The sequence below is a fragment of the Tasmannia lanceolata genome, unplaced genomic scaffold, assembly GCF_043159265.1.
Source record: "Tasmannia lanceolata isolate RefF3 unplaced genomic scaffold, GAP_Taslan_0.1 ptg000013l, whole genome shotgun sequence".
Classification (NCBI taxonomy): domain Eukaryota; kingdom Viridiplantae; phylum Streptophyta; class Magnoliopsida; order Canellales; family Winteraceae; genus Tasmannia; species Tasmannia lanceolata.
Window position 1 is genome coordinate 435,135 of NW_027518690.1, and position 24,776 is coordinate 459,910.

The 24,776-nt window shown below is 37.6% G+C and overlaps 1 protein-coding gene, 1 long non-coding RNA gene and 1 pseudogene across 5 annotated transcripts; 1 reads left to right on the plus strand and 2 right to left on the minus strand.

The window, feature by feature from the left end:
* Positions 1-3,596: 3,596 nt before the first annotated feature.
* LOC143889786 (uncharacterized) lies at positions 3,597-4,909 on the minus strand. The gene is made up of 3 exons (XR_013254934.1): positions 4,811-4,909; positions 3,899-4,668; positions 3,597-3,722 (listed from the first exon to the last, which is right to left on the minus strand). It is a non-coding gene; the product is annotated as an uncharacterized LOC143889786 (long non-coding RNA).
* Positions 4,910-5,762: 853 nt separating this feature from the next.
* LOC143890557 (kinesin-like protein KIN-14C) lies at positions 5,763-8,126 on the minus strand (annotated as a pseudogene).
* Positions 8,127-13,726: 5,600 nt separating this feature from the next.
* LOC143889391 (auxin response factor 7-like) lies at positions 13,727-24,081 on the plus strand. Of its 4 annotated transcripts, none has more exons than XM_077393570.1 (15): positions 13,727-14,148; positions 14,823-15,322; positions 16,190-16,305; positions 16,595-16,669; positions 16,830-16,886; positions 17,438-17,590; positions 17,692-17,776; positions 18,486-18,576; positions 18,660-18,824; positions 19,648-19,767; positions 19,857-19,932; positions 20,313-20,478; positions 21,049-21,560; positions 22,881-23,071; positions 23,488-24,081. In XM_077393570.1, exons 2-15 carry the CDS (start codon positions 15,274-15,276, stop codon positions 23,636-23,638), a joined length of 2,007 nt encoding a protein of 668 aa, XP_077249685.1. In that variant the 5' UTR covers positions 13,727-14,148; positions 14,823-15,273; the 3' UTR covers positions 23,639-24,081. The 4 variants fall into 4 exon arrangements, with proteins under 4 accessions (XP_077249685.1, XP_077249684.1, XP_077249686.1 ...); XM_077393569.1 differs by having other exon boundaries at positions 13,728-14,148; positions 16,595-16,690; XM_077393571.1 differs by lacking the exon at positions 14,823-15,322 and having other exon boundaries at positions 13,731-14,148; positions 16,595-16,690.
* The last annotated feature ends 695 nt before the right edge of the window (positions 24,082-24,776 follow it).

Consider the following 24,776-nt stretch of genomic DNA (forward strand, 5'->3'; position numbering starts at 1 on the left):
GGAGGCAGGTGGCGGGATAGGGATGACAACTGTAGCCACAGCAAGACTAAAATGAAGACGGTTGGCAGTATTTTTGGACGTATCTAGAGGGGTAAAGTAAAGATGGAAATGACGGAAAAGCCTTTAAGGAAAGAGGACACAACAGAAAATTTTATGAAATGAAAAGTGGGACTTAAAGGGAATTTGACCTAAAGATGTTGACGAAATTTCAGAGCTTTAGGCTTTTAGAATAGTAAGGATTGGTTCTGAATCCGATAATCAGTTTTGGACTCAATCGGTTCTCGGAATCCAGAACAAACATGGACCAAATGAGGCTTGATCGATTCTTAGATGGATCAAGTCTAAAATGATCAAACAATGGTGCGTTTTCAACAGCATTTGGCGGGCCTTATGGTTTCAATTAAGATCCATGGATTTGTTTTCAAAAGCAAAGCAGAGGTGGAGCCTAATTATTGTCTTCCGTAATGAGGGTAAAAGTGACTTTCTCTTTACGCCCTGTTTGTTTTAGATTGTGACAACCGATTGTGGGCCTCAAACGATTATTGGACCCAGAATTAAACTAATTATGAGTCCAATAATCAGTTTCGGGGCCACAATCGTTGGTCACAATATGAAAAGAACAGGGCCTCAGCATTTTTCCTAGCTTTTAGAGGTTGTTACAATGGAAATTGCTTACAAGAAAGTCATTTTTACGCTTGTTCTTAAAAGACAGCATTGCCCTAACTTCTAGCTAATTTACATTATCATATCTGTTGAATTGAACTTCTGCCAGGATCAACCAAATACCGTTGAGAACACCTTGATCTGATGATCTTATGCCCTCGATTGTCAAGCCTCACTTAGGGTTTTGCTGAGAAAAGATCATACGTTTATGGAAAAAAATGAATCATCTGAGTCATTGGGGTGGTGTGAGACATTAGTATGGTCTACTGCTCGAATACCAAACCCAAGTCGATTAAGCCGGATGAGGTTGATCATGCGTTGATAATAAGTCATTTTGATTTTTTTCAAGAGATCATGATGAACATGTCCATGTTCATATGCCCGGATGAGATATTTTAGTTGAGTTAGATATCTCGAGTCAATGAGGATTTATCATGCACGGTGTAATTAAGAATACTAACTCAAAATACTTAAACTTTTTATATAATTAAACCACGACGCATTTGTCACATGCAGGTACCAGATTGATCCATATTCTTGCTACCATGTAAAACATCTTATAGGTGACCAGTGTGTCCTCAACAACCCTTCACCTTGTTAAAAATTTGAAGTTTGGTAACATACTTTGGCATACGTACCTATAGTATTGCTTGATCTTACTAGCTAGAGCATTATTGGAAAAGCAACAAGACTAGTATGGAATGGCATATATGCTTGAGAACTATTCCCATGATATTATATTTTCACTTTTGTAGTTCTTATCAGCAATGAAACTTCTAGAAGGCGCTCAGCTTCCTTTAACTTCTCTTCCACCTTCAATATAGCTTCTCTAGACTCTGTCCGCACCTTCAAAAAAGTCAAAAAAGATTAAAAGAAAAAAAAAATTAAACAACCTAAAGCAAATCTGAACTGCACCTTCAAATAAATATTTTTTTAAAATGACCTTCAAATAAACAGTCGGGTCTTAGGTAAATGGGAACTCTTTTAGCAAACTTCAAGGTTCTCAGAGTCTCGGAGTATGATTCCACATGTGGATTAAGATGTGCAAACATAAGGGTCTTTGCCTGACCACCTACAGACAAAAAAAAAGGAATGTGGAAATTCACTGAGTTTGAATGGAGTATATAAAGTGTTTAAAAGAAAATATTTTATTTAACAGTCGAAGCAATCTAGAGCAGACCTTCAAAACAATTTATATTGGCTGCCAAATATTACCTTTTTCTAGTTTTAAAGGTTTCCGGAAAAATACTTAGGGAACTCTGAAGGACTTGAGTTAATTTGGCGTTTCAGTATGGTAAATGGGAACTCTTTTCTGCAAGAGCAGAGATGACGTTCCCAAGTGCTAAAAGTGACTTGTTGATATGGTTTGCCTCTGTAAACCTATCTCCAGTTGCTTCGGATTGATTGACGTTTTCACTTCCAGCGAGATCCACCAAACGAAGAGAACCATATAGAGCAGCACCAGTCCCCAACTCCGAACCACGGACATGAACAGTGTCCCACTGTTGATATAAATCTAGTGAAAAATATGAAAATCTGAAATCCATCTAATATACACATATTTAAGGATAAGATCAAGAACTAAAACATGTGGGACCGGCTACTTCTTTCATTTAGAGCACTGGCACGCACAACCCGGTTCTTTAGTCCAGTTTGCATCAATTTCAACACATCTGAGGTTGATTTGACGGGATGCATAATGGCTTGAGGAACTCCAAGTCCATTGGATTGAGGGGTATTCCGAATCTTTAGGGTTTGCAGGTCAAAGATCCCCAATTGTCTACATAAATATGAAAATACTTCTCCTCTGAAAAGCAAAAGAAATGAATTGAAGGATATCTCTTTTGTTAACCATCAAGCGGAACTAGATCACGCAATTGTTCATTATAGATTTCGACCATTTGAGCACCAACTTCATAGATGAAGGTGCTTCTCCTGCTCTCACATGTATGGAAAAGGTCATTTAAAGCTCGGTAGTTGTCCCCCCAATCCTCCTCTGATGGATTATTGGGACCACTCTGTAAAAAAAAACACAATTTGGATACTTAAGGTACAAATTTGAAGACATAAATAGATACATTGAAAAACAGCTGCCAAGCAAGCAGAATGATGATAAATGCATCAGCAGAAATATGGAAAGCAAGAAAGGAGAAGTTGATACCATTGTATACGTCTTTCCTGATCCAGTTTGACCGTATGCAATTATACATACATTGTAGCCATCAAGAACATACCGTATTAATGGCTAAGCGCAAAAAAAGACCTCCCATGTCAAGAATTTTAAAAAGGGTAAGTATGCAATTAATATCGAACACCAAACTCATGAAATTTGTCCAGACTTTGACTTAAGTAAGAAGAATTAAAAGTACCTAAATTCTAATCCAGGCAGTAAACAAACACAATCAAATGAGAACCTACCAGATTAATTTTTGACTTTACAAATCTGATTTCTAAATATGAAATGAAACTAAACTACAAGAATAGTAATATCTGAAGGAAAAAAATGATAAATTGCATAATATAAAAGAAATCAAGGAAATGTGTAAAGAAGAAAACCTTGAGAAGCAGTTGGACTAAAAACCTTGTTAAACTTAAACATCTGGGGTGCATCTTTGCCGGGTTTGAGGGGATAACATGCAATTCCCCATTCTGACCAATATAATCTATGGTTGACGGTTTTCCAGTTTGGCCTGTAGGTTTGCAAAATCTTTCAACTATTGATTCTAAGAATGCCTCGAGTTTTTTACTCTGCAGCAATGAAACTTCTAGAAGGCGCTCAGCTTCCTTTAACTTCTCTTCCACATTCAATATAGCTTCTGTAGACTCTGTCTGCACCTTCAAAACAGTAAAAAAAGATTAAAAGAAAAAAAATTAAACAACCTGGAGCAAATCTGAACTGCACGTTCAAATAAACATTTTTTTAAAATGACCTTCAAATAAACAGTCGGGTCTTGGGTACATGGGAACTCTTTTAGCAAACTTCAAGGTACTCAGACTCTCAGAGTATGATTCCACATGTGGATTAAGATGTACAAACATAAGGGTCTTTGCCTGACCACCTGCAGACAAAAGAAAGGAATGTGGAAATTCACTGAGTTTGAATGGAGTATATAAAGTGTTTAAAAGAAAATATTTTATTTAACAGTAGAAGCAATCTAGAGCAGACCTTTAAAACAATTTATAATAGCTGCCAAATATTACCTTTTTCTAGTTTTAAAGGTTTTCGGAAAAATACCTAGGGAACTCTGAAGGACTTGAGTTAATTTGGCGTTTCGGTATAGTAAATGCGAACTCTTTTCTGCAAGAGCAAAGATGACGTTCCCAAGTGCTAAAAGTGACTTGTTAATATGGTTTGCCTCCGTAAACCTATCTCCAGTTGCTACGGATTGATTGACATTTTCACCTCCAGCGAGATCCACCAAACGAAAAGAACCATAGAGAGCAGCACCAGTCCCCAACTCCGAACCACGGACATGAACAGTGAGGACACTGTTGATATAAATCTAGTGAAAAATATGGAAATCTGAAATCCATCTAATATTCACATATTTAAGGATAAGATCAAGAACTAAAATATGTGGGACCGGCTACTTCTTTCATTTACAGCAGTTGCACGCACAACCCGGTTCTTTAGTCCAGTTTGCATCAATTTCAACACATCTGAGGTTGATTTGACGGGATGCATAGTGGCTTGAGGAACTCCAAGTCCATTGGATTGAGGGGTATTCCGAATCTTTAAGGTTTGCAGGTCAAAGATCCCCAATTATCTAAATAAATCTAAAAATACTTCCCCTCTGAAAAGCAAAAGAAATGAATTGAAGGATATATCTTTTGTTAACCATCAAGCGGAACTAGATCACGCACTTGTTCATTATATATTTCGACCATTTGAACACCAACTTCATAGATGAAGGTGCTTCTCCTACTCTCACATGTATGGAAAAGGTCATTTAAAGCTCGGTAGTTGTCCCTCCAATCCTCCTCTGATGGATTATTGGGACCACTCTGTAAAAAAAATACAATTTGGATACATAAGGTACAAATTTGAAGACATAAATAGATACCTTGAAGAACTGCTGCCAAGCAAACAGAATGATGATAAATGCATCAGCAGAAATATGGAAAGCAAGAAAGGAGAAGTTGATACCATTGTATACGTCTTTCCTGATCCCGTTTGACCATATGCAATTATACATATATTGTAGCCATCAAGAACATACCGTATTAATAGCTGGGCGCGTTAAAAAGACATCCCCTGTCAAGAATTTTAAAAAGGGTAAGTATGCAATTAATATCGAACACCAAACTCATAAAATTTGTCCAGACTTTGACTTAAGTAAGAAGAATAAAAAGTACCTAAATTCTAATCCAGGCAGTAAACAAACACAATCAATTGAGAACCTACCAGATTAATCTTTGACTTTACAAATCTGATTTCTAAATATGTAATGAAACTAAACTACGAGAATAGTAATATGTGAAGGGAAAAAAGGATAAATTGCATAATATAAAAGAAATCAAGGAAAGGTGTAAAAAAGAAAACCTTGAGAAGCAGTTGGACCAAAAACCTTGTTAAACTTAAACTTCTGGGGTCCATCTTTGCCGGATTTGAGGGGATTTACATCATGCAATACCCCATTCTCACCAATATAATCTATGGTTGACGGTTTTCCAGTTTGGCCTGGAGGGGATGGCAGTATCCGACAGTACACTCGAATATTTCCTATCAAAGAAATTCCATAAAAATGATCAACTAAAAACCAAGGAACATAAATAAATTCATACTCCCCCCAAAAAATAAAGAAGATGATTATGCATAACATACCTGCAAGGCTTGGAATTGGAAGCTTGTGGAATTCTCGTATCTTTTTTCTTTGTTCTTCCAGCTTTCAACTATTGATTCTAAGAATGCCTCGAGTTGTTTATTCTGCAGCAATGAAACTTCTAGAATGTGCTTAGCTTCCTTTAACTTCTCTTCCACCTTCAATATAGCTTCTGTAGACTCTGTCCGCACATTCAAAAAAGTCAAAAAAGATTAAAAGAAAAATAAAATTAAACAACCTGGAGCAAATCTGAACTGCACCTTCAAATAAATTTTTTTTTAAATGACCTTCAAATAAACAGTCGGGTCTTGGGTAGATGGGAACTCTTTTAGCAAACTTCAAGGTACTCAGAATCTCAGAGTATGATTCCACATGTGGATTAAGATGTACAAACATAAGGGCCTTTGCCTGACCACCTGCAGACAAAAAAAAAAGGAATGTGGAAATTCACTGAGTTTGAATGGAGTATGTAAAGTGTTTAAAAGAAAATATTTTATTTAACAGTCGAAGCAATCTAGTGCAGACCTTTAAAACAATTTATATTGGCTGCCAAATATTACCTTTTTCTAGTTTTAAAGGTTTTTGAAAAAATACTTAGGGAACTCTAAAGGATTTGAGTTAATTTGGCGTTTTGGTATGGTAAATGGGAAATCTTTTCTGCAAGAGCAGAGATGACGTTCCCAAGTGCTAAAAGTGACTTGTTAATATGGTTTGCCTCCGTAAATCTATCTCTAGTTGCTTCGGATTGACTGACGTTTTCACTTCCAGCGAGATCCACCAAACGAAGAGAACCATAGAGAGCAGCACCAGTCCCCAACTCCGAACCACGGACATGAACAGTGAGGACACTGTTGATATAATTCTAGTGAAAAATATGGAAATCTGAAATCCATCTAATATACACATATTTAAGGATAAGATCAAGAACTTAAACATGTGGGACCGGCTACTTCTTTCATTTAGAGCAGTGGCACGCACAACCCGGTTCTTTAGTCCGGTTTGCATCAATTTCAACACATCTGAGGTTGATTTGACGGGATGCATAATGGCTTGAGGAACTCCAAGTCCATTGGATTGAGGGGTATTCCGAATCTTTAGGGTTTACAGGTCAAAGATCCCCAATTATCTAAATAAATCTAAAAATACTTTCCCTCTGAAAAGCAAAAGAAATGAATTGAAGGATATCTCTTTTGTTAACCATAAAGTGGAACTAGATCACACACTTGTTCATTATAGATTTCGAACATTTGAGCACCAACTTCATAGATGAAGGTGCTTCTCCTACTCTCACATGTATGGAAAAGGTCATTTAAAGCTCGGTAGTTGTCCCCCCAATCCTCCTCTGATGGATTATTGGAACCACTCTGTAAAAAAAACACAATTTGGATACATAAGGTACAAATTTGAAGACATAAATAGATACCTTAAAGAACTGCTGCCAAGCAAGCAGAATGATGATAAATGCATCAGCAGAAATATGGAAAGCAAGAAAGGAGAAGTTGATACCATTGTATATGTCTTTCCTGGTCCCGTTTGACCGTATGCAATTATACATACATTGTAGCCATCAAGAACAAACCGTATTAATGGCTGGGCGCGGAAAAAAAGACCTCCCCTGTCAAGAATTTTAAAAAGGGTAAGTATGCAATTAATATCGAACACCAAACTCATGAAATTTGTCCAGACTTTGACTTAAGTAAGAAGAATTAAAAGTACCTAAATTCTATTCAAGGCAGTAGACAAACACAATCAATTGAGAACCTACCAGATTAATCTTTGACTTTACAAATTTGATTTCTAAATATGTAATGAAACTAAACTACAAGAATAGTAATATCTGAAGGAAAAAAAGGATAAATTGCATAATATAAAAGAAATCAAGGAAAGGTGTAAAAAAGAAAACCTTGAGAAGCAGTAGGACCAAAATCCTTGTTAAACTTAAACTTTTGGGGTCCATCTTTGCCGGGTTTGAGGGGATTTACATCATGCAATTCCCCATTCTCACCAATATAATCTAAGGTTGACGGTTTTCCAGTTTGGCCTGGAAGGGATGGCCGTATCCGACAGTACACTCGAATATTTTCTATCCAAGAAATTCCATAAAAAATGATCAACTAAAAACCAAGGAACATAAATAAATTCATACTCTGATATTGATATGCTAAACCGTAGTACCTTTTAATTCTTGAACTTCATTATGCAACTTCTGATTTTCAGCAAGAATGACATGACAATTTTCAGCTGCATCTGCTAATCCTTTAAGCCCTTGCCCTGGACAAAGTACAAGTGACAAAAACTGACATATAAAAACATGCCCGTGAAAGTTCCATACAGTATAATAAGCATTATTTCCATAAAAATTCCTACCCAATCTACTAATTTCCACCTGCCAGCTCCGTTCTGCATTTAAAATTTCATATTTTATGGACCCAGAAGCCACTCTCAAATCCTGAATGGTTTCAGAATTACAAATATTTCTATCATAATACTACAGAAAAAGGCATTTTGCAAAAGAAGTATTGTTCTTCGCTTTATTTGCAAAATGAGTATTTTATTTTGAGAATTTGCATATAGAGACATCATGTTTGAGCAAATTTTGCAAATCAAGTCATGCCATCAATTTTTGACCAAAATACCCATGTTAGATTTTTGTTGACTCGTTGAAAATACCAAAATATCAAGGGTGTGGGAATATTTTTGTTAACTCGTTGAAAAGATCAAAATATCTAGGGTGTGGAAATATCATTTTTACGTATAATAGTTGTGGACCCGCAATCTCGAGGCTGCACGAAGGGGCCTCTCGATCTCCCACAATATGAAGAGCTCCAGTGCGGCTCTCTAAAATATAGTGCCCTCACAGCACATCACTCGTCCGAGCGAACTTGATCTCTTATGCCATTTTTATTATTTTCAAAAAAATTTGGGCAGAAATCATGTGAAATGAGAACAAGAATCCTCGAGAGGACGATTTACCTAAAGCATGCATGCTCCAGGGATAGGTAAAGAAAAGGAAAACGCATCCATGTCGTAACTCATCACATGAAACAAAAACATGACGTGTAAAGTTGTGGGGCCCACCATATATATGGCTCTACCGTTAAACCTACCACATCAAAGCATGAGAATATCCAGGGTGTGGGAATATCATTTTTACATATGCTATGAGGGTGGCACCGTATTGAGAGTTCCTTGGTAGAGCTCTCTTTCATGTGGATGATCCAAAGAGACCGCTGGAGGCTCGTCCCCCACCTCTCTCCGGGATTGGGGTCCACAGGATCACAAATTCCAATGAAGCTAAAGCGAGGGCTATTTTTAAGGTCATTAGGATCACTAAGAGCAGAGGCCTAGGCAATTTGATCGTTGAGGGAGATTCCCTCAATTTTATCAGTTAATTGGATGGGAACCACCCTCTCTTGTGGGGATTGGCACATATTATCGATGAGATACAGGATCGAGTGACAGGTTTTCCGATTACATTCTAGCATGTGAGGAGATCAGGTAACATTGATTTTGGAGGGAGTAAGAAGAAAGGGGCCGTGTTCTTTGGTGCATTTTATTTCTTCTTTGTTTTCTCTTTCTCTCTTTATTGTGACAATGTAATGAGTAATGACAACACAAGGATGCTAGGGCTACTTTCTCTTCTCATAAGATTCTAACCTCACAACTTGTGCCCTTTGATGAGTCTATTTTTTGTGATCACCCTATCAAAGTTTGTAAGATTAAGGTGGGGTCCGCCATAGCAAAAACAATGCCACCAACTCAGCTACAAGTGAAATTCAATTGTCATTTTTGTTAGTGATCGTACATGGGGAGATATCCTGGAACTGTATAATAAGTATTATGCTCGTTAGAATAAACATAAACATGCTTTAGCTGCTCAGTTGGTCGAGTTAGTAAAACCTTCTCTGTTTGCAGAGGCATTACCTAGTGATAAGTGGATTGAATCTATGGGGAGAGTTCAACAGAAATGACATGTGAGATGTTATAGTCAGACCGTCTGATAAACATGTAGTGGGTTGCAAATGAGGTTACAAGCTAAAACAGAAGCTAGATGGTACTTTAGATAAGAACAATGTGAAGTCAGTAGCAATGGGCTACAACCATCAACATGGATTCAACTATGACTAGAATTTCATCACAATAATCTAAACTACCATAATGAGACTTGGTTGGGCATTAACTAACATACATGGCTGGAATCTTTGCCAAACAGATGTTAAAAATGTCATATGAAAACTCGTCATTGGTATTTTGGTCTTTTTAGAAGGAATTTTTTTAGCTTTTTCACGTATACGATATTTTGGTCTTTTTAAATTAGTCATCTAAAATCTACCATGAATCTACCGTGGGCATTTTGACCAGAGTTGCAAATTTTACTCAAACGTGATGACTCTATAATATATAACTAGCAAAGACCCGCCGTGCGATGCACGGCACGACAAAGAATAGTAAATTATTCGGAAAAAAAATGAGGTAAATAATGGGAATACAGATTTTCTAATGGGAATACAGCTTGTCTCACCTTATTGCATGGGCTGAGAAAGAAAAAGTAATTGATGAAAAAATATAAAAAGAACAGAAATACAAATAAGAAGGCAATAGTCAAATGAACTCAAAGAAGCGAAAACGAAAAAAAGAGGACAATTGGGAAAAAAATGAAATAGGAAGAGAAAAGAAAATTAGAAAACAATACTAAAAAGTGGATGTATTACCCGGATGAGTCAAAAGAGAATAATGAAATGTGTGACTGGTGTAGTTTTGAGGCAATAGTCAAAACAACAAAGCAAAATGAAAAAAGAGAATAATAGGGAAAAAATTAAAATAAAGAAATAGGAAGAAAAAAAATCGAACAACATTCTAAAAAGTTAATGTATTGCCCGTATCCGTCAAAAGAGAGTAATGAAATGTGTGACTGGAGTAGTTTTGAGCCTATAAAAACAGCTGGCATTATCTAACAAAATTTTCATAACATACATTAATCCCATGTTCTGAGGCCCAAAACTACTGTAGAAAAAGACAACCCCTTATGAAGAATCAGCAAACAAAACTAAATAACGTGAGTTTAGGAATGGTTATAAGACCATTGACCAAAATATAGTTTTAATATCCCTTAAGAATAGGGTTGTGAAAGAAATCATCGTAAAATGGATTGACCACTGTAAGTGGAAGTGAACCATAATATCAGTAGCATTTTGACAATAATTCTCCATAATAAATAAGTTCCAAAAAGAATATAAAACTTAAAATAGAAAGAAAAAAATTTGAATTTTACCAAGAAAGATCCAGCTTTTGATCATTCAATCTAGCGGGCCCAGACAAAATGGAGTGTATACAATAAGTCTATCTAAGATGGAATACTTGATAGTTAGTCTTCACAGTTCATTCTTTGCAACGGAGTGGTGAAGCTGTGAAAGACAAATGCAAGTGATGTTGCATATACTTTTGTAGCATACAGTTAAGAACACAATAGTTTTTATGTACACTCTCCGTACTGTTTTTATGTGCACTTTCCAAAATTAGTGAGTCCGTATTATGAGACATCAAGAACTAATTAAATTGTAGAGGGTTAGGATCAACCCATTGGAGGGTTAGGATCATCCTATGGAAATGATTTTTGGAGCATAACCTATTTAGACTATGGCCCATCTAATGGACGGTTTGGATCATCTTATGATGTGTGCCATACCATACTTTTAATAAAGTGATAGTGCGCTCGTAAGAAAACAGTAGTGTCGATAAAATTTTCTTATGTTTTTTTTATAGGAATTTGCTACCAAACTTCTCCTATGCCACTTCTCGGCATATGGACATCCTTGGTGAAAAGATGTGCATGGCAAATGTTGCTGGCAAACAAAAAAAAGTAATCATTGCAAAAAAAGCAAATAAGCTAAAGTTATAAAGTTATAAATGGAAAATTACCTAGAAATGGTTAGAAAGTTTTAAAATTACGAAAAAAATACGAAGAAAATGTAACAACATATGACAATTACGGAAAAAAAGCCAAAATCAAAATCAAAATATTCTCTAATTTCAAGGGCATAAGAGGTATTTATGTAATGAGGGGGTAAGATCGAAATTATATGAGTTGAATGGGTGTGTTTGTTCAAAAAAGTCAAAAAATGTGACGTGTAATTCTCACGTGATTTTCAAAAAAAAGGAAAAAACTCTCCTCTTTGCATTCCAGCTTATTGTAGTAGATATCACGAAAATTATAGTCACGAGTATAATAAAGAAATTGAGAAAAATGAGATCTTTTTTCCTTGCCGGCATATCACTGGTCAGCCTCTCTGCCTGCTGCAAGCCAGACAGGTAATAAATCTATTCCCCGTACTTTACAGCTACCGTTAAGTCGCCGTCAAGCCTGAGCACGGAAGCCGAGGGAGAGTTCACTAATCCCACGTTACCCACATTCAATGCTCACGCCGGGAACATTTTATATGAAAATTCAGCGTGAGACTTGCTGTTAAGCTAACCCTGGTTGGATCCCGTGCTCCACGGATTTAACTGTGTCGTGACTCAGGTTAATTTGATGAGTTTACCTAAATGCCCTTTACTGAAAATAAATAATATCCGTTTCCCCTTTGTTTGATAATGACAATCCTCGCTTTATTAGATTATTATTATATGGTGCGGCTTTATTGTAAATAGAATGTGCCCGCTAGCCCACTGAAACAATGGGGCCCGCTGATCGAGCTCCTTTTATGTTTCTCATTGTGATTTTACACTATGTGTGGCCGTATGAACCCGTATTTTTTAAAACTTATGGTACGGCCCACACCATAGGTTGATCCAAACCGTCTGATTGTGGGGCCACAGCATAAATACGGGTGCCCACATCATATGATGATCCAATCCATCCATTTGTTGGGCCACAACGTAAATAGGGAGTGCCCCAAAAATCATTTTAGGATTAGGATCATCCTATGGAAATGATTTTTGGAGCACCCCATATTTAAGTTTTGGCCCAACAAATGGACGGTTTGGATCATCCTATGGCGTGGGCCGTATGGCCAGTATCATACTTCTTTTAAAAAATGGGTTTATATTATGCCCCCCCCCCCCCCCCCCAAATAAAAAATCATTTTTGGCATAGCATCATGCTACGGACATGATTTTTGGGCCCCCCCAATATATATTGTAGCCCAACAAATGGACAGTTTGGATCATGATACGGTTTGGGCCATACTGTATTTTTTGAAAATATGGGTTTATACGGCTACACATCATATAAAATACCCATTTTTATTGATTTTTTTAGTAGTAATTTTATTGAATTATAGTTTATGAGAAATGTCTCAAGGGTATCTTAGTCAAATCACCATATTGAACTTTTCTTAGACCTGACGACTTGTTGATTTTCGAATGGATGGGATAAACTCGAAAATCGTGGGTCCAACTTAATTAAAAAAAACTAGCGCTATTTCATTCAATATCCCATTGTATTAAAAGTACATATGGGGCCCACCTAATTGGATGATCGCAACTGTCCATGTTTTTCTCCCTCGCCAGATCCAGCCATGACCTACAAATAATCTCCCGGATTGGAAGCTTTCTACTCGGTTCAACGAATAAAGGTCCCAGCTTTTACGTTCATACCTACCAAAACAAAGGTGTAGGAAAAACAGAAAAGATAAAAAAAAATGGGAAAGAGCGATGGATTGCTTATCTATTTTTGGGATAAAAAAGGAAAAAGCGACGGAAAAACAAAGGCTCTGTTCACTTCTTTTCCCAAGTGCTGTTTTTCCCGGAAACAGTTTTTTTTTTCCTAACAAGACAGAATTTCTATGTTCACTTTTTTTCCAGGGAAAAATATTATCAGATGTGAAATTTCTTATTTAAAAGCTGAAAATGACGTGGAAATTGACTTTTTTCCTGTTAATCGAGATTTGGTTTCCGATTAAATATATCGGAAAGAGGCTTTCCAAGGAAAATAAAACATTTTCCCTGGATAGTTTTCCTGGATTCTTTTTCCTTCTGCCACGTCACTTGAAAAGTAAAGGAAAACGAAATCCTTTCTTTTCCTTTCCGGGGAAAAGAAGTGAATGGAGCCAAAGGGATTCTTGGGTATTTAGGAGGAATGAGTTTTCCATTGTGCGTGGAGGGGAAACTTGTAGCCATTTGAAGGCGCCCTTGGGAGGGGTGTTAATAGTAAGTGGAGGGGGTGTGCACATTGATTACTTTTATCAAGGTGGGTGTCCGTGGAAGTTGAAAAAAGAGGCATAGAAAGCGATCTTGCCGGGCCTTGTTGGTTTTGTTGAGGCAGCCCCCCACCCCCTTAAACATCGAACATCTGTTTTTACTCCCACTGAAACATCTCTGTCTGTATCTCTCAGTAGAGGGGCGGCATCCTAGTATATTATAATGAAGGAATTTGTGGTTTTTCGGCATGATTTAGGGTTCTGTTGAGAGAAATTGGGAAGAGGACGCTGATGATCGAGCATTTTGATGATAGGGCACGTGTGATTTTTTTTAGGGTTTTCTCAGGTCCGATATATAACTAGCTTATCCTTGAAGATTCAAAGTATTCCAAAGAGGTTCCGATGAGAGAAAAGACTTGCAGTTTTTTGTCCAACACTCTGTAGCTTAGAAACCCTTGAATCGAATATTTTCCACAGCTAGATCGAATCGGAGGCGTATTTTCAGTCTGTCCGTATCCGTACAGGTAGATAGTTTTTCAAATTTCCGTAGATTTTTCTTCCCGCAAGCCCTTCTTAGTTAGATCCGGAGGAATTTTCCCCTTTTTCCGAGGCATATTTATATTTTTTTGACTCATAATTTTTCCTACATATTTCCGCTGTGTAAACTTTCCTTTCATTTTCAGAGAACTTGCTTCTCTTTTTTTTTTTTCTTTTCTCAAAAAGGGGGAATTTTTCTTGTTCCCGGCTTTGTTAATCCGGAAAATTTTCCCTGTTGAGCTAAACCATACGAGAAAGCGTTAAAAATCTAGCCTTTTCCCACATTTCCCTCTCAATGCATTGCTAATTTTTCCCCTCTGACTCACTCTGTATGTTAAGGGAAAATATTGCCAATGGGGGACATCAAAATACGAGAATTGCCAACGGGGGACACACTTTTGAAAAATTGTTAAGCCCTTTTGACAGTTTGATAACCCCATTTAGAGGGTTGATAATCCCCTTTTAGAGACTTGATAACCCCCATTTCTAACAATTTTTCAAAACTGTGTCCCCCGTTGGCAATTCTTGTATTTTGATGTACCCCATTGGCAATTTTTCCCTCTTTTAAAATCCGCAGATACTTTTCCCATTTTCAAGCTCTGGGAAACAGGTTTTATTTCCGTTGCTGTTACAGATATAATCAGCCTTTTCCGTTTCACAGGCTCAGAGAAAGGTTTCTATCAATTTTCTGTACATTGGAGTTATTCCAGCTTTAAGACGTTTCAGAGGTACCTGAGCTGAAAGATCTTACAGCCGTATTTAAGCTCTTACAGATACCATTTTTAGGGATTTTCTTCCCTTTGGTAGGATCGAGGCTCCTGCTGTTCTAGGGTCTGTACGGGCGGGTTTTAAGGCTCATTTGGCGTAATTACAAGGAGTAATGCGAAGTTCTGAGTATCAAAACTGATTGGGTTGATGAAACTGAAAAGATATTCTATCTTTGGATTAATTATTACAAGGGCTTTTAATTTTCTGCTGGGAAAGTCTCTAAACAGTGGAAATGGGGTAGTTTTTGGGCTTTTCATTTTCATTGTCTACTTTTATAAAGATGGAGCAAGTTTCTTAGATGCAAAAGCTGATTTAGATCAAAACTTTGAGGATTCGTGGTCTTCATGGCCCATGTGGCTTCAAATCATCCCTCTGGAGGACTTTCCTCCTCAGGTTAGGCTTTATCTTTGTTATCTTTCTTTCATTTGTTTTTCCCCTATGTAAATTTAAAGTTATCAGAGTGCATACCCTAATATAGGGACATGTATATGCATACTTTTACTTTGGGACACGAAAGAGTAGTGTTTGGTTGATTCTTTCTTCTTCATTATTTTCTCTGTGTATTGTGTAAAACTATTTGTATCTGTTTTCTCTTTTCTGTTGATTGTTTTGTGGTTGCTTCAAAACACCACTATCTCTCTCATTTTTGGGCTATTCCCTTTTCTTTTGAATCTTAGTTTTTTTTACACCAGGAGTTCTACGAATCTTGGACTCTGAATCGACCCTTTTCTGGGCTCTGTTCCGATCATACGTTTTATTTCTCATGGTGAAGATTTTTTTATTCTGTAAACTTTCTCTTTGCTTGTATTTTTTCTTTGATATATCACATATATTTTATGGACATTGTCTTAGACAGCACTTGTTTTGTTCCCCTTTATGTTAATCTTGTTTTACTGAAGCTGCATACTTGTGCAATCCTCATGGGCTGTTCTTTGCATTTTAACTGTATTTTCCCGTTTATATTTTCTCTGGCATTTCGAGGAAATCTAGTGGGTGAGAACTAGGTATGTCGATAGAACACTCAACCCCTTAAATTAGCTTCTGCTTTATGTTTTTTGTTTTGCTTGGTTGAGATGAGCTGGGGACCTGACCTCTAGACTTGCTAACTGGGAATGGGCTTTGCACCTAAAGGCTGTGGTGCCCAACACCAAAAATTTTCTGGGACATGTTGTCCTTATGCTTTTAAGTATATTTATTATTATTATTATTATTTTCTTCCTTTAGTTTTGATCCATGTTTACATTGTGTCTGTTTTTATAGGATCCTCTGGAGATGTTTTGTATAAGGAGCTCTGGCATGCCTGTGCTGGGCCTTTGGTTACTGTGCCTCGTGAAGGAGAGCGGGTTTATTATTTTCCGCAAGGCCACATAGAACAGGTATAGTAGCTTTGTTTTCTCATTTGTTAATGGTATTCTGTCACTCATTTTCTGTTTTTCTTTCTTCTTCTTTTAATAAACGGGGGCTGTGGATCTCGTGAAAATTGCAGGATCAAATTGTTTTCTAATTTCTCTGGTTTTTTGGTTACTGATGAAACTCCATGCTTAAGAATATTATGGGATCTAGTAGAACTATTAAACTGATTTTTTCTTTTTGAATTTTAACCATTGAACTGAAATTCTTTGTTTGTTTTTGTGATTCCATTTCCATTTTCTTCTTTCTTTGTAGTTAGAGGCATCTACTCAGCAGGGACTGGACCAGCAGATGCCCTTGTTTAATCTTCCATCTAAAATCCTCTGCAAGGTTGTGCATGTTCTACTTCGGGTAAATTTTGCACAATCTCTTTCTATTGTTCACATCAGTGAATTGTGCTTTTTCATATTTGACTGTTTGTTTAATATGGTGCCAGTAATGATACCATGTTCTTCTTTTTCCTAATTTACTTATTATTTTTGAAGTGTAGGCTGAATCAGAAACTGATGAAGTTTATGCACAGATTACTCTAGTACCTGAACCAGATGTGAGTTTCCCTTTGATTTTAAGATTATCTTTTTAAACATTTTTAGCAATATATTTTTGAACCTAGTTAACAAGGCTACTTTCTCATTTTACAGACAAGATGCCTTGTTGCCACGACTTGTATTTCGGTTGTGTTTTTGTCCTGGTACTATATACATGCTCCGGATTATCTAGTTATAAGATATGTAGCTATCCATGTGCCCATGGACTTTACATAGATCAATCTTCAATCTTGACAAATGTGTCCATATGATCCCAACAAATTATCGAAATGAGATGGAAGCACCCATGTCCTTTCATGAAATTATCGAAATGATACTGTTATTATTAAAAATGTCCATATGATCCCAACAAATTATCAGCAACATAGTATATGGCATGGAAGATGTCCTCTTTAAAATTCTAAGGGGCGAAGTTGTCTTTATCTGTGTTATTAAATTTGGTCCATGAGTTTTGAAGTATTAAAAGTAGCAGAATCCATATTTCGTACATCTATGATGGTTATTCACCTCTATGTTTTCTAAATGGTCTTCCATGATGTACATTGTTTAGCAAGGTGAAATTACCAGCCCAGATCCCCCGCTCCCAGAACCTCAACAGTGCACTGTTCATTCATTTTGCAAGACACTCACTGCTTCCGACACAAGTACTCATGGAGGATTCTCTGTTCTCAGGAGGCATGCTGATCAATGTCTGCCCCCATTGGTGAGATTTAAATTGAATTGACATCTTTCTAAAGATTCAAGTCTGTGAAGTTCATTTTTCTTTTTCGCATATCCCTTTTCCTGATCGTCTTTTCTGTGCAGGATATGTCTCAACATCCACCTTGGCAGGAATTGGTTTCCATGGATTTGCACGGGAATGAATGGCATTTCCGTCACATTTTTCGAGGTAAAACTTCTTCTGGCAGAGTTTGCTCTTTGTAAATGAATGTTTCTAGCAGCACCTACTGTCGCAATGTAGCATAATCATAACCTAAACATGTACCTTTGTCTTCAATGCACCATGAAGTGGGTTCTTAGCTGTCTCCTGCATTTTCACTTCAACCATCAAATTTCTTTGAAAATAAGCTTAAGAATTTCAGGGTATGTGAATTAACAGAATTCTATACAGTCATGGTCGGAGACCACGGAGGCTTGAAAGTTGTGTAAGCTAGATGGTCTTGTCCCTTAGGTTGTAATTTTTAAACTTCTTGAGCAGGGAAAACACGTCCTCTGATTAACCTGTTCAGTATTCTTGCTGCTAAACACCTATGTCACAAATATCTCCGATATTTTCCAAATATCGTGTTTTTATCACGACATTTTGATAAAATGAGAAAATCCCGAAATAATTCTGTGATTTAAAAAATATAGCGATATTTTCATTTTCATCATTAAATATTGCAATAATATCATGATATTATCCCGATATTTCGATTTTATCTTTTTTCTTAATTATATATATATATATTTTAAATAATTTTATTTTATCGTTTTTTCCCGATATAAACCTGAAAAAATAAATAACTTTAATATATCCTGAGATTTTCCCTTGCCGAGAAATTCCCGAGAATGATATTTGTGACATAGCTAAACAGAAAGCAAAATTTTACATGCAGGCCAACCTCGGCGCCACCTGCTGACTACTGGTTGGAGTGTCTTTGTTAGTTCCAAGAGACTGGTAGCTGGTGATGCTTTTATCTTCCTAAGGCAAGTCAATATCATGCATTTGATTGATTTGATGACTTCTTTTTCTGCTTATTTATAACTTGGTGAAGTACAAACTATGACAGAGGTGAAAATGGAGAGTTGCGAGTTGGTGTAAGGCGGCTAATGAGACAACTGAGCAATATGCCCTCATCAGTTATATCCAGTCACAGCATGCATCTTGGGGTCCTTGCTACTGCGTCCCATGCCATATCAACTGGAACCCTCTTTTCTGTTTTCTACAAGCCTAGGTTTGGTATTCTTCTCAGTCTTATTTGATTATCTATTAGTTTTCATTATATCTTCCAAAATGCCCACTTTTCTATGTAATTTAGTATTGCTTTTATCGTCTTGCTAAGCAAGGTCCCGGGCTTCTCTGAACAAGTCTTAGGGGTTTTAATCAATGTTCAAAGTTTTTTGGTCCAATTTAATTTGATATTTGGTCTCTTACTTTGACTTGAGCAAGTGAGTGAAAGCTTTTCCAACTATGTTAAAAAAATAAGTTTCTTTGAGCGAGCCTGAGTTTGTAGTTGATGACATAATCTTCCTTATTGCTCTGTTTGGTTGCCCAAAACATGGAAGAAGGCTGGGAGATTTGTGAAATTTGAAATGCCAGATGCTGTTTGATTGGTAAATTTGCATTGAAACTCCATTTGACTTCCAGACCTATTTGGGCCATCATGATTGCCTTTTTTTCTACATGGCGCTAATGTTCCCTTCCCTCATCTTCCAGCCAAATTTCACAAAAATGGTGAAATTTGGGTGGAAGAAGAGTAGAAAAGGTCTAGTATTTTTCTCTTTCTCTTTCTCTCTCTTCCCTATCTCCCTCTACTACACTATATTGGTAATGACACCCCTACATCTTCCACTACTCTTCTAGAGGATTGTCATTCAACCAAACACCACTTACCACTCTTCCACTACTCTTCTACACATCTTCCATGCTTGTCTACTCCCTTTTCACTTGTTATTCCACTGCTCTCCCAGCCACCTTTGGGCAACCAAACAGAGCTATGGTTTTTTAGTAATAGTAAGGAAAGGAATATAATTCTGAAGCAATGTTCTTTGTTTCAGAACAAGTCCATCTGAGTTTATTGTAAGTGTGAACAATTATCTTGAAGCCCGGAACCACAAACTATCTGTCGGGATGAGGTTTAAGATGAGATTTGAAGGCGAGGAAGCTCCTGAAAGAAGGTATATCATGTTGCAGCTTACAGTTATGACCTTGTGAAGGACTTAGACAACACTTATAGACCGTAGCTCTCTCTGTTTTTGATCTACAGGTTCAGCGGTACTATCATAGTTGTCGGAGATTCTCCATCCCCACATTGGGAAGATTCTGAATGGAGATCCTTGAAGGTTAGCCTCTTTTAGCCTCTATATAAAACCTTGGCCAGGGCGTGTTAGTTGAATTTGGCGCTACAACAGGGTCTTGAGTCTTGACATGTTTCAGCCAAATGCTTAAAAATTTTCTGAAAACTTGATCCTCGGAGGACTAGAGGGCTGAAGGATGCAAGGAATAATTACTACAATACTTTCTTGGAATGGCCAACTCAAACCGAGGAAAGATTTGGTTGTGATGAATTGACTTGGATCCATTTTGAGTCTTAACTGTGACTCATGTTGTTGAACCTTCGTGTTGACAATGGTCTCTTCTATAGTTCTTGGCATGCTTTCTATTTCACTAGTTGTTGACTTGTTGTACATTTAATAGTAACGGACCATGGATTTATTTGCAGGTTCAATGGGATGAACCTTCATTGATTCAACGTCCGGAAAGAGTTTCACCATGGGAATTGGAGCCTCTCGTGGCAACTACTCCTTCAATATCCCAACCTGCACCGAAGAACAAACGGGCACGGCCGCTGATTTTACCGTCAACACCGGATCTTCCACCAGTATTTGGTATGATGTGCTTTTCTTTTGAGGTCACGGTTAGATAATTCCCCTTCAGCTGTTTGTAAAGTTGGTATAAAGATTCAAACATGTCAAAAGTCTTGAAAACTTCAAAATTTTAATTCAAATTTGTATATCCAAACTTCTGTATTTGCTCTTCACTATAGAGAAAATGTATAAGGAGACCTGGTTCAAATCATTTTCTCGGGTGAAACATCTCTTCTTGGCCTTGGCAATACGATTGAAGACTGTTTATTGCTAGGTCTGAAAAGGTCACGACATGGTGCATAAAATATTTTCATAGAATCTTATAGACTATTAGCCATTTCTGTTACTTGTCCATTAAATTTTTGCACGAGGTATCCTTCATTTTCTTTTCAGATTTTATTATACGTTATATATTTTCAACTAAAAATTGACGAGCATCTGACATGAGATATCTGCTCTGAGACTGATTTTAATTCTTGTTTCCAAAAACCCATGAGATATGTGCTTTAGAATAGGCATGTTTTGGCCTCATCTTCCAAGGATATTCTCATCACGAGCCTCACCCTCTTTTTTTCTCTTTTCTCAATTTAGGCCGGTGGAAATCCCCAGATAGAACTGCCTCACCTTTCTCATATTCTGGGATACCACGAGGACAAGAAATGTATCCATCACCCAACTCCACTCTTTTCTCCCCAGTGTCAAAAGTGGGGCCCTTCACGTTCAATAAGAACAATTCACCAGCTTCAGTGTCCAGCAATCAAATTTGTTGGTCTAACCAAGCAGAGGCTCCAACAGGGGCTTTTAGTGGAGGCATCAATAGAGAACCTGGTGAAAAGCGTCAAGAAACAGTTGGTGGGTACCGGTTATTTGGGATCGAGCTAGTTGACAACTCTGCTTTGGAAGAAAACATGGCGTTAGCAACTATTACTGGTGGAGTTGGGGAAGATCCTCCAATTCCATTGCTGGATGTGGATTCTGACCGGCAATCTCAGCCGTCAAATACCAATCGCTGTGATCTTCCTGCAGTCAGCAGTGAACCTGAGAAATCGTGTCTGAGGTCGCCCCAAGAGATGCAAAGTCGGCAAACTCGGAGCTGTACTAAGGTAACTCGATTACTCCATCCCATTTCAAATTCCGTACTTTTGTTTGAAGCTCTATAAGTAGGAGTATTGCAATTTTATGGTGTTAAATGTAGAATGGGATTTTTTTGGCGTAGGACACAGCTTCCTCATCATCTCTACACAATGATATTAACAATCTATACAAGTATCTAAAGATGAAAGATCTGGCATGGAGGTTTATTTATACACAGAAAGTGGGCTATCGGTTAGAATTTATCATCCTCTGATCCTCTGATCCATAGGAAAGAGTGATATAATCCACCGGCAAATGTTTGCCTACCAGCAGTGCCTCATGCTGGTCATTTATCGTATTGAAATAAGAGATACCAAGCCTAAAAGCATAGGGAAAAAATGCAATTAAAAAATCTAGTGCCTTGTTATGTGGATAGATATTGACTGTCACTAAAACCTTTAAGAGTTCCATGTCCTTACTAATGCGTTTTGGCCATGAAGGTAAAATCTATCTAGTTAGACATGATCATGTGGGACACCATGAAAATACTTGCGTCGAGCATGGAGCCCCCTGAAAGCTTGTTTGCTTGTCTACACCGATATATTATTAAGTAGAGATGAGGACATGAAACATCACAATTTATTATGAGATATATCAAATAATATCTTTGTAATAGCCGTTTAAAAAATAATATCTGTGTAATCATGGATGCCCATGCACATGATCTAGCTATTTATGTGATGTTGATTTTTGCTATCTGAAGACTCGACAAGTATATTATTCAGGACAAGGAAACAAAATAACTAAATTGGGATTTGCTAGGCTCCATCGCAAAAGGCTTTTCGCGGCTGGTCTGTCGAAATTCAGACCAGCAACCTCATGAATGGAGACAACAGCTTTTGTCTCCATTCACGCTCCATTCACGAGGTGGCCGGTCTGAATTGCGACAGACCAGCCGCGAAAAGCCTTTTGCGATGGAGCTTAGCAAATCCCAACTAAATTTATTATAATACTTACCAAATAATATATGTGTACATATTGATGCCCATGCATATGGTATCTGTGCATCTGTGGGGAGCTGATATTTGAGTGACCTTGTTTGTCATAGGCTTTTCATTTCATTTGACTACTTGTTAGGTATTGTAAAAGCCAACAGAAATGTAGAATAGAGGGTTTTGTATTATCAAACAAGAGTAGCTATCAAACGTTGGCTGCGGACATGGAAAGAAAATAAAAGTATTTGCTAGGGAGAAACTGAGCATTTCGTGGATCGGCTGTTGCATAAGAGAGCAGCCACCAAATATCTAGAGATGAAATGCTAAGAGTGAATGTTGTTGTATGTATTTCAGGTCCAGATGCAAGGGATGGCTGTAGGAAGGGCAGTGGACCTAACAAGGTTTGACTGCTATGAAGAGCTACTCTCTAAGCTAGAGGAGATGTTCAGCATTGAGGGCGAGCTCTGCGGGGCCTTTAGAAAATGGCAGGTTGTATACACCGATTATGAGGATGACATGATGCAAGTTGGAGATGACCCCTGGCAGTAAAACTCCCTATCACTCATCCTCTTATTTTCTTTTCATTTTAGTCAAAAAGAAAGAAAGATGGGTGACAAGAAATAGAGGCACCCCCTGTAGTAAACCCGATGCGTGTGGTTTACGAGTGATTGTGCCCATCCATAGGGATTAGTCCTGCCCTAAAATGGCGTGGGGAGATACCCCGTCATAAAAAGACAGTGGTGCCTCTGATTTTTGTTGCACTTCGCTATGAAGACTCACTTCGATTTCAGTTTTCCACCAGTTGGTAGATTCATTTTTCATGTTGCCCCCCTAAAAATCAAGATTTTCCCATGTTTTTCAGATTAAATTCCAAACCTAGTAGACCCTGGAATTTTATTTTGGGAAAATGATATCAGCATAACCGTGTTTTGAGATTTGCACTATGGTGAACTTTGTGCAGTGAGTTCTGCAATATGGTGAGAAAAATGTACATCTACACGTGCGATGAGGCAAAGAGGCTGTCTCCGAAGCCCAAGCCGCCGATCCAAGCCGAGCTTAAATCGGCAAAGCCGGAATCTGATGCTGACGTGGCTGTCGGGAACGGATGCTGACTCAAACAGGAAACCAAACAAAAAAAAAAATCCTTTCTAGCAAGGAATTTTGTTGGTGACAAAGCAGCTGCTTGGAACCCTTTCCTTTGTCCCATGTGCCAACAAGAAAGGAATAAAAAAGATAGAAAAACAAAGGTTTCCTCTCTTTTGTCTTTGGCGTTTTCTTTGGCTCTTGTTGGGTGGAATCCTTTTTCAGCTTAGCTATAATCTGACACGTGGCAGTTTTTTTGAATTTGGTATTAGGTCTTGCTCTTGTTATTAACAGATCTATTATTATATATAAGAGAATGAAATCTTTTTTTTTTCCAAGAAATATGAGTTGAGCAATTACTTGTATGGTTTTCCATCTGTTTGGTTGTGTAACTTGTGTTCCCCATTGAGTACTGCTCGACGAGTAAAATTAGTGGTGAAGCAAATAGTCCTCCAGTGGACTTGAAAAGTGTTGTTTGGTTGTTATGTTGCATTTGATTGAATCGTAACAGCTAGTAGAATGCTGGAAAAGTATGAAATTTTGTAGGGGTTTTGAAAAGAAGTCTACAACTATGACTTATTTTGCAAAAAAGTTATCTTCTAGTTTGCTAATTTGCAAATCAGGCCATGTCATTTGGCCATATTGTGTAAATCAGGTCATGTGAAGATCTTTCATGGCTGAATGCCAATGCTGATGGAGGCATTTTTTAATTCTAACAGCCTACTTATGCAATGTTTGATTGGATGCCACTGCCTAAACTGACTCATGTGAGGCTCTGAGAAAGGTCGTCCATTGTGTGCGCATGTTTGGTATGGTTAAATTGACTTGAATGAGCACCTTAACTGTTCATTCACAGTTACCATTCAAAACATGAAGTATTAGAGGATCTTATTCTCTATAGATAGAACCTATGAGGAAGTAACACAGCACTTGATAATAAGAAGACTCCGGTGAGATGGCGAAATCATGACCCCTTGATAATTACAGACTTACAGTGCTTACCCAAACACTAAAATCGGAATAGGAATGGAATATGATGCTGATACCGATTCCTGATTCCGGTAATCCAAGGCGCATCCTTTGTGTCAACCATGTCATCTCTTTCCCTTTTCATTCTTTCGAGGGTTGGGTTGGGTTACCCGCGGGTCATGCAGGTGCGGGTCAAAC

Bases quoted from the DNA above. Each gene is read 5' to 3' on its own strand.
- LOC143889391 (XM_077393569.1), top strand. From the start codon at position 15,274: ATGGCCCATGTGGCTTCAAATCATCCCTCTGGAGGACTTTCCTCCTCA. The intron at 15,323-16,189 runs GTTAGGCTTTAT...CTGTTTTTATAG, and splicing joins TGGAGGACTTTCCTCCTCAG to GATCCTCTGGAGATGTTTTG. The intron at 21,561-22,880 runs GTAACTCGATTA...TATGTATTTCAG, and splicing joins AAACTCGGAGCTGTACTAAG to GTCCAGATGCAAGGGATGGC.